The 10,876-nt window shown below is 31.3% G+C and overlaps 1 protein-coding gene across 1 annotated transcript; it reads left to right on the plus strand.

Moving 5' to 3' along the window:
* The first annotated feature begins 7,469 nt into the window (after positions 1-7,469).
* On the plus strand, positions 7,470-10,424 carry LOC131073566 (beta-glucosidase 12). The gene is made up of 11 exons (XM_058010035.2): positions 7,470-7,876; positions 7,990-8,048; positions 8,204-8,279; positions 8,378-8,455; positions 8,536-8,623; positions 8,743-8,995; positions 9,075-9,190; positions 9,279-9,499; positions 9,612-9,746; positions 9,915-10,023; positions 10,099-10,424. Exons 1-11 carry the CDS (start codon positions 7,663-7,665, stop codon positions 10,262-10,264), a joined length of 1,515 nt encoding a protein of 504 aa, XP_057866018.2. The 5' UTR covers positions 7,470-7,662; the 3' UTR covers positions 10,265-10,424.
* The last annotated feature ends 452 nt before the right edge of the window (positions 10,425-10,876 follow it).

The raw sequence follows: 10,876 nt of genomic DNA on the forward strand, positions 1-10,876 counted from the left end.
ATTAATGTTAGGTTAGGGTCAAGGGTAGGCTACAATTAGGGTTACAATGGTAGGATAATGCTTGGTTTTATTTATTTTTAGATTAAGATTAAGGTTAAGGTTAGGTTAAATTAGGGTTAGGGTTAACATTAAGTTATGATTAAGGTTACTATTGTAGGATAAATTTTGGACTTATGGTCAAAGACTACTATTAGCATGATAATTATGGTTATGTTACAATTAGGGTTAGAATAATAATTGTGTTTAAGGTTATGGTTAGGGTTTGAGATAGGGTGAGTATAAGGGTTAGGGATAGACTTGTGGTTAGGGTTAGGGTTTGGATTATAATTATAATTAATAATTGAGCTAATATTATAATTATAATTAGGGTTAGGGTTTAATTGTGATTAGAGTTCAGCTAGTGTTGGTGTAAATTATGTCTCATAATTACACTTTACTTAAGTTGACAAGATAATGTATTAATTGTAGCTTGCATATGAGACACTTAGGATATTGTAAATCTAGGGAAGATGGTTGTAGGAGAAATTCCACCTTTTGTGATGTTATTTTGTTATCACATTCCACCTTTGGTGGGTGATCAACCTTTAGTGGAATTTTATATTATTTCTCCTACCTACCCTTGTATCTCATTGGGCTACATGTCATGATTGTGTGATTCATTTCCCTACGGCGTTGACTTTATAAGAAGGCTCATGTTCATTGTATAGTTGATCAATTTTTTCATCTTGATGAGAATATAGTTTGTTCTTGTCTATCTTTGTCTCTCTTGTGTTGTGTTGTTCATTGACCTCTAGATCTTGGTTGTTATTGGAAAATTCTTATAGCTAGGGCTAGGGTTCGATTATCAATAGGGTTTAGTTATGGTTACATGCATTTAAGATTGTAGAAATAGTGGCATGAAAGTTAGGGATGATGACATATGGTTATTAAGGGATTATGTGCAACATTTATGAAGCAAATAAGTAGAAGATGAAACACATTGGTATAAGAAAACTGGATTGCCTTTTTAGGGGATTATCATATTGAACATGTTTGCAAGCATATTTGTCATGCAACTATGTTGCTTACATCAAAGCATATAACTTTACACATTATATACAGACAGAGACAAGGTCTCTAGAGGCATTTTCAGATGACTCTGAAATTAGGATGTGATCCATTTTTCATAGCAGATGCTAGATGATGCTCAATGTAGAGTTATATTACAAATGAACCCTTTTTCTTAGCATTATCCTCTACTTATCTTCATCTTTGGTAACTCATTGATCTATTTAAAAGATGAAATACATTTCAAATTAGAAATAAATTTATTTAATCACCTGTTACCAACTTGTATTTCCACCATTTGCATGAAAAATGCTCCAAGTTTATTTTTAGATAAAAACTACTACGATACCTACTTGATATTCACATTGCAAAAATAGATTTTAAACATAAAAAGAAGAAGTTTGAACATTTAATAATGAATTGTGAAACTAAAGCATAATCAAAGCTAAAAACAATTAAATAACAAAAAGATAAATAGTAAGTACAAAGGATTGTCCCACAAATATCCATATTTCAAGGAATCAAACATTTACAACAATTCCAATCTTCACTAATCGTTAATATGTAATCTTCCATTAATCTCTAATATTAATACTCTATTTTAGACATTAAGCTAATAACCTTTCTTGTATAGCTACACGACTTTTGAGATCAAGGGTACCAAACAATCGAATGCAATTAAAAATAAAGAGACATATTTGAAACCATAATGTATGAAAGATTAAATTAGGTAGCTACCTTATTAACATGTTAATAAGGCAACACCCTTCTGAAAATCGTACCTACATAAGATAAATAGTTTAACTTAGATATAAAAGTGACTGTATGGTTAAATGCCTTGATATTCTTAATATCTAGCTCGAATAACATTATTTCCTTTCCTTCCTCTGACTGTGAATGCTATCACTTAACTCCTTCCGATTCTTTATTCTTGGGCTCCTCCAACAATTTTTTTTCCCTTTTAACAGTCGATTTGTAAAAAAACTTCCTTTCAGAAAGAAAAGACAAGATGTCCTCCTAGCAATGTCTATTTATGTATGCAGATTGCTAGCATTTGGAATTCGCTATCAATCAGAGATATCCCTCATGGAAGAGAAACGGTTCAAGAAAAAGATACTAAAAATCATGTTAAGGTAGTCCTTACAACTATGTGACATGGTGGCTTCTTCCATACAAATATTTTATGGTCTCTTCACTTTCCTCAGTTTTTACAATTGTAACTGTCCACAAATCTTTATTATGTACACGGACTCGTTCACTCCCTTCTGCAACTGTAGGATATGCATCTCACCATAATAAAACACATTTGTGGTATGTTTTTATTAACATTATAAATAATTCATTTATAATTATTAGATTTTCTAAGATTGTAAGATCTCTTCACACAATGATGGAGTCAGAAATAGAAATAGAATGGGTAACTTAGGCACAGTGGCCTTCATTAAAATTAAGGAGTTTAATATTGAGGCAACAATATTATAGTAGACACACACGTCTGTAGATATATTAAGCTAGTGAAAAGGAGAAAGAGGCTAGTTGCATTTATAAGAACTCCTTTGTATTGAAGTCACAATCTCTACAGTATTTTTCTACAAAATAGATTAAATATTAATGTGAATGAATTTTTGCAATTGATTATTCATAAATGAATAATTATATAAGATAAATAATCTACATAGGTTATAAAAAGATAAAAGGAATCTTATTTGAAGTTATAAGATTAAAAACTATTAATATGAAAATAATACTCTAATTGTGAATTCCTAATTAATTTAAGATAATAGATGCAATATCATACTTAAGATAAATATGAATCCTTATGAAAGTTTATAATAGGTAGGTGAGATCAATCTATAGAACTAAATCTATAAAAGTGTTACAAAGATTGACCTCACCTATTGAACTACCTATTCATTATAAGACTTTCTTAGATGTAGATGTTACATGAGTTAATGTAGAGAAACTAAGCTATGCTTTGGTTCATACTATCAAAATGTTTATAAACTACATTCTACTTGAAGAAATTTATTTATCATAATTCTTTATGCTATAGTTAAAATATTGGTAATGGAAAGTAAACTTTGAGATTAAAGAAGGAAGTGGGTTACCACATTGTAATAATTTGATCTAGAAATGATGACTGTGAAATTGGTTAGAGGAGAAGCCTTAACATATATTATATTATAAATAGACTATCAAATATATTTTTAACCAATAATAATTTACTCTAAATCATTAAGAAAGTATTAGATACAAATCATAGGGAGTGGAATCAATAGTTAAAAAATATGTACTATGGGTAGCTAGTACTAGAACTAAAATTTCTCTCGGTACCATGCTTTACCTTCAAATCTATAGAGTAGTGCCTCCCTTAACAATTTAAAAATCCATCTTTTAAGATTTATGAATGATTACGTCCAAGTGAACAAAAAAGGTAGAGGCTAGATTTCTTTAGTTACAACACTTGAGAGGTTCTTCCACCAGTTAATGGATTTTTTTTGAAGCATTTTAAAGATTAGGTAGTCTTCATGTGTTCATAATATATATATCTAGTTTAGGATTTTATTCATCATTTTGGTTGCTAGGTTTTTTGTTAGTGTTTTAATAATTATCTTTTTCTATTTTTGAATTTCTTCCCTTTTGGTAAATGACTTTAACAAAGATTTAATATGGATAATTTTCAAAGTGACTCTATTATAGAGTATTCCTTTGAGAAAGGATGATTATAATTCATGCTTCTTTAGTTTCAAATATCAATGCTAGATTGAATGGGTTCTCCCCCTAGAAGTTGGACTATTTATTTTGTACGTCTTGAAACATTATTTGAAACTATAATACACATCTAAAAAATGTAAACATTTTCTTGATTTATTTGGATTGATTGTTGTAGTTGAATATTGAATAAAAATTCCAGTCACATCTTTTCTACCACTATAATTCCTTTAACCCGACAACAAGAATTATTGCTTGTGAGTTGAGATAGCTTCTCAAATGTACTTGAAAAGAACATCAAGAGGGAGAGACAAAAATTAAATTAATAATAGAAAATAGAGTAACTCAACTATCTTGATGATTTAGATACATCTACCAAAGTTATGAATGCATGTCTAGAAAAAGAACTATAACTAGAGTGAAATCAGAAAGGCAACCTTAACTTAAGACTACCTTATCAATAATTAAGAAATTCATAGGTGGTGAGATCAATCTATGTAGCGCAATGCTCAAGGTTTACAATTATATGTTCCAACATGATTCAATAAATTTAATGAATAGACAAGCATGCTTGAGTTTCTTGAATATCTAGAGTTGTGGTAACATTGGTCTCAATTTTTATGGTTGCAAAGTGATGTTTTCTAGTTTTGTTTGTAAAAATAGAGATTATTTTTCTACTTTTTTTTAGAAAAACAGTTGTTGTTGCACCAAAAGATTGACCTGTTAATGTTCAATACAACTACAAGATTTAATGAATCCACAGGAGGCATTAAGCCATGTCACAAGCCCAAGAATTGCACTACACAACACAAGGGGACCGAGGGCACACACCTTGCAACAATCCCCCCTTAGCGCAAGCGAGGGATTTGAACTTGTGACCTAGGTTTTGATACCCGTTGTTAGAAACACGGTTATTGTTGCACCAAAAGATTGATCCTTTAATGCTCGATACAACTATGTGATTTAATAAATCCATGGGAGGTGGTTAAGCCATGTCATAAACCTAAGTACTACGTTGCACAAAACAATGATTCCAAGAGTGCACAACTTGCAACAATTTTGTTTGTAAATTTAGAGATTCTAGATTTTGAACTTTATTTTATCTTTGAAATGGTAAGAGCATTTTCTTAGTAAAGTTGCCCTTTTTACATGCATCACATACATACTCCATTTTTTTGGACAAAATGTAGAGCTAGTCTCTTTTGATATTTCTCAAAATAGATTTCATTCATTTGTTTGTCATATTTAATATACTTTTTAGGTCACTAGAAATAGATATTGTAAATTGTGGATGATATAAGATTCATGTGTTTCATATCTTGATTAATTTTAAAAATTATATTAAACATCTTAATAAAATACTGATTTAATTATTTTATAAAATTGTAAAAATTTCAAGAACTACTAGACTTTCAAACTTGTATTCAAATTTCTTAAAATCCCCTACACAAAACACATTTCAAATAGTTTACTATTTTATTTAAAACCCAATTCCTAACTACTTTATTTTTAATTGGTTATTTAAAAATATTCTTTGCTTAACTTTAAAAGATGCATCTTCCCCTCGAATCCTTCGTATCATACTGTTATTTCCACTACTACCCTAAATTTCAGGGCAATTTATTTTTTTAGTCTAACATGATGACTTGATAGATTTCACACTCCCCTTTAGACAATCTACATGATACGATTGCATGACCAGATCATATCTTAACGAATAATAAAAAATATTATCTCCATTCAACATGGTATGATTACATGATCCGTTACCCAATAAAAAAAAAAACCTATCTTCCCAAGATTAGAAATTTAATAAAGATGAACTATTTGTACTCTTGTTGGTAGCCGTTATTTTATGTATTATTGCTTTTGGTTCAATATAAAAAATTAGTTTAAAAATTTATAGATGCTTACGGACATAAGGATAAGGTTGGACCAAGCATTTGATAATGCAAAGACTCATCATGGTTTCGCTCGTGGTTCTTGATTTCTTCTTTTGAGCGTTTTTCAAAGTCCTGATTAACACAATCTACGAGACAGGGACAACTTACATCTTTAACATTTAAAAAAATTAATTATGGACGTTGTATGAGGAATTGTCTGCTAATACTAGATATGAATTGGGTATCAATTATTTAAAAACTTGAATATGAATGGATGTAACTTATATTTTGAACTAAAAAATTATAATACAAAATGTTTTTATGATTAACTTACGATACTGATTACATTGAATAGATTTATCATTGGTTGTTTGAGACATCTTATATACAACTAATATAATTTGAGAAAGATACATTTCTGCTATTTATTTCAAGGATATGTAGGTTTGTTCTCGGATGTGATTTTCCAACCATAATGATATTAGTCATTAGCCAAAGCCAAAAATGTACTCTTGACATGATATGTTGTAGTTCAAGAAGGCTTGTGCATCTTTAGTTTGGGTAGTTGCCTCTAACAATATTCTACACACACCAATAATTGGGTTAGGGTATTATTATTGAAAATAATAATTTATAAGATTATTAAGAAAAATAGTTAGTTGAAAATGAACACTTGGTTATGTTTGACAATGCCATATGTATGTCATTTGTCTTTAAGGCCTAGAGAATAGAAGTAGAAAAATGATTAGATGACTAGATAAGGTGTAGAATTTTGGAAGTAATTATACACTTTGAATTAATACTTAAATGCATAATTATACAGGAGGAAATTTAGACAGATTTCAAACATTAGTCTTTTTTTTTGTTGTTTTTTTAGGATGGTTATACTGAATTCATTTGTTGGTAGTTGCATAGAGGTCTTCTTTGTTGTTGAGTGGAGTGTAGCGTACTCTCTAATCTTAATTTAAATATTAGGAACACCAACTCCAATCCTAATTAAACACTAATGTTAAACCTAATCCTAATTCAACTCTAACCCTAAAATTGAGCTTTATCCTATAATGCTAATCTTATACTTCAATCCTCAAACTAAATTAATCCCAATTGAACCCTAATACTAACCCTCAAGAAGTAAAATATTATATTTTTAAAATTGAAAATAGTTATACATCCTTTACTATTCATTTTAATTAAAAATGTTTAGCTATTTTTATAATAATTTTAAACTTAAAAATATTATATCTTAAAATTATTAATTTTATATTATAAATATAATAATTACTTCAAATTTAAACAACACTTATTCTAACCTTAATTGAACTCTAATATTAACCCTAACCCTAATTTAAGCTCCATCTTATAATAGAAACTTTACTTTTAACGCCAAAAATTGTTTCATTTCATTTTATTTCCCCACATGCTTAGGCTGTCTCTCTAGAAGGATCAGTCAGACTCGCTAAAAACCCGGTCCTCAGATTTAACTTAAATGTCTTTTCATCACTTTTCAATCGAACTGTGCCATGAATGGAGACTCGTCAATGGTCCTACCACAAATATTCCACTTTATTTTTCACACATTTTACACTGTCAGGCGGGCAATTCGGAAAGCTTTAACGCCGGTGTCGGTGGGCTTTTCCAACAAATATGAATTATGCATTGGCTTAAAACTAATTGAAAATGCATTTACTTTGTTTTTTTCATTTGAAACTCACATAGTAGCATCGTTTGAAGCAGACGGTCAAATATAATTATCTGCTTCTTGTTTTCATCCAAAACCGACTGTCAAATTCAATTATCTGCTTCTTGTTTTCATCCAAAACGAACGGTCAAATTCATATTCAAGCAGATGGGAATCGTTCTTGGGAAACTTCTAATACGAATAGGACTAACACTTGACGATCAAACTTAAATTCTAGCACGAGCGCCTCTTTTCGTTGAATAAAAGAAGCTATCTATGCATCCTAATGGCATATAACTGCATTGCTTTGTATTGGATCTGAAGCGCTAGCAGTTTACTATAATGAATAGTGGAAAGGGATGGAGAGCCTTGGGAGTGGTGTGTATGTGGGGGTTCTTTCTTGTAACAGCTCAGGAAGAGATAAAAGTACTGAGTAGAAGTGGGTTTCCACCTGGATTTATATTCGGTACAGCTTCTGCTTCTTATCAGTATGAAGGAGCTGCTAGGGAAGGAGGAAAAGGCCCAAGCATCTGGGATACTTTCTCCCATATCCCAGGTTAATTTTGACTCTTCTATACATATATTTATCTCCTTTTTCCTATTCTATCTATTGATTTCCTCTCTTGCAATATATGTCCGAAAACTTATTGTAAATGAAATTATGTGCAGGGACAATCGCTGATGGGAGCAATGGGGATGTTGCTGTGGATCAGTACCACCGCTATAAGGTTCTGCCACTGACAAAATTTAATTTATATCATATATGTTTGAGATCCACGATAGATCATGCTCTTTAAGTTTTCCGATTTATGCGATCTGAATGCGTTTACATTTTACTGTCTACATCTTGAACTACAATGAAGATGGGTAATGTAATTTGCAGGAAGATGTGAAAATGATGAAGGATATGGGCATGGATGCATATAGGTTTTCTATTTCCTGGTCAAGGATATTACCGTGTGAGCCACATTTTTAACTTTTTCCGAAGCAAATATACCTAGCTAGCATATAGATTTCTATTTCTTGGTCTCTTAATTCGTTTTTTTTTGGGAGACAGATGGTTCGGTCAAAGGTGGAATTAACAAAGTTGGAGTGGCCTACTACAACAATCTCATTAATGAACTCTTAAAACATGGTAAAATCTCTATCGTTTGCTGGTATTGATGTAGATATTACCGTAATACTGATAGGGATATAACCAGCTCTTGTTTTCAGATATCAAACCTTTCGTGACCCTGTTCCATTGGGACCTTCCGCAACCTCTGGAGGATAACTATGGAGGCTTTCTTAGCGAAAATATCGTGTACGTAACCCTTCTAAATCATTATTATCTTATGCATCTATGCCCTTATAGTATACACATTGATTTAATTCAATACCCATTTTCTGTGAATAAGGATACCTGCTTTTTGATGTATGCAGGAAAGATTTTGAAGCTTACGCTGAACTGTGCTTTCAAGAGTTTGGCGATCGAGTGAAGCACTGGATTACATTAAACGAACCTTATTCCTACGCATATGCAGGATATGACGTTGGGCTAATCGCACCGGGCCGCCATTCCTCTTCTAATGGAAGTTCAAGCACAGGAAATTCGGCAACAGAGCCATATATTGTGGGGCATAATCTTCTCCTTTCTCATGCAGCTGCTGTGCGTGTATATAAGAGCAAGTATCAGGTTACCCACCTTTTTCCCCCACTTTTTTTTTGTTCTGCATACAACGGTTAGAATGCCAATGTACCATTTTTTTGTGTAGGCGGCACAGAAGGGATTGATCGGAATTACAATAGTGAGCCACTGGTTTCTTCCCTATTCAAAATCACATTCTGACCACAAAGCCGCCCAAAGGGCCATAGATTTTATGTTTGGTTGGTAAGTAAACGATCTTCTGAAAGCAGTATACTAATGCCCATTTAAGTTACCCGTTCATATGAATTTGATTGGCTCGGCAAATTTACAGGTATATGGATCCAATTACAAAAGGGAGATACCCCACAGCCATGAGACAGCTTGTTGGCGAGCGGTTACCCAAATTTACTGTCCGTCAATCTACCATTGTGAAAGGTTCATTTGATTTTCTGGGCTTAAATTATTACACAGCTCTCTACGCTGCTGATGTTTTAACGCCACCCAATCCCCTTAACGCGAGCTATACATTGGACTCTCAATCTAATCTAACAGGTACACATTTATTGATTTCTTTTACCAAAGGGCATGAATTGAGCTGTTCTGGCAATATTTTATTAAAAAAGAAATTAACCTCTGACATGGGTTGCTATCGAAATGTCATCAGCTGCGAGAAATGGTATGCTCATCGGACCACAGGCAGGATCGAGTTGGCTTCACGTGTATCCGCGTGGTATACAAGAGCTGTTGAAGTATATTAAACGCAGATATGACAATCCCCTCATTTTCATCACGGAAAATGGTGAGACATTTTGTAGTGAGTTGGACTCTCACAAAAGCTATTTTTGACGATGATAAAAAAATTATTGCACAGGTCCTTCAAAATTTTGGTTATCCTTATATATATAGTTCAATAAATCTTTTTTTTTTTTTCCAAATTAACAAATTTGAGTATATTTTAATTTTATAGGTATTGATGAAAAAAATGATGATACATTGTCATTGGCACAATCTCTTAATGATACTTGGCGAATTAATTATCACTCAAAGCATTTATCACTTGTTCAACGAGCAATAAGGTATGTCATAATATATTTGTAATTTATTTTTTTATATTTTAATATTATACTAAAATATTGATGGTTGAATAACAGGGTTGGATCTAACATACAAGGTTACTTTGCATGGTCTTTGTTAGACAACTTCGAGTGGGTAAATGGCTATACAGTTCGATTTGGTCTTCATTACATAGATTATAAGAATAACTTAATTCGATATCCAAAAGCATCTGTTTATTGGTTTCAAAAATTCTTGAAATAAATAAATTATAAAATGCATTGTGTATCAACAATAAGAGCTATACTACAACTTTAATCCTTACCAAGCATTGCAAGGATAGTATGAAAAAGTCACAATGTATGTGGTTTTCTATAGAGAGTTTTCTTTTCACTAAGTTGTTCAATCATGGCTTCAATTTACAAAATACAAGAAAATAAAAAAATATATTATCTATTTCATAATCTTTTCTATTCAATTAAGATTTCCATTAAATTCAAGATTGGATGACAATGAATTTCAATATGCACCATTAACTAACTATATCATAATCTAGTAATCTATCTTTTATTCATTTGTAAAAAAAAAGACCATATTAGAAGGTTTTAGAAAAATCTTGTCAAAGATGAAAAATAATTTTTGTAGTACCCAAGAAATGATGAGCCAAGAAGCTTCTGTTGAAAAAATTATAATGTCCATCTACAAGTTGGGCTTTGAATTAAACACACAATTGAACGGATTCATAAATTCAAGTTAGTTTAATTTTTGTGGATTCAATATGTGAAATCTACTAATTTATATTTCCATGAATAATACCAACTAATAGTCAAATCCTATATATATATATATATATATATATATATATTTGCTATACTA

The sequence above is a fragment of the Cryptomeria japonica genome, chromosome 10, assembly GCF_030272615.1.
Source record: "Cryptomeria japonica chromosome 10, Sugi_1.0, whole genome shotgun sequence".
NCBI lineage: Eukaryota > Viridiplantae > Streptophyta > Pinopsida > Cupressales > Cupressaceae > Cryptomeria > Cryptomeria japonica.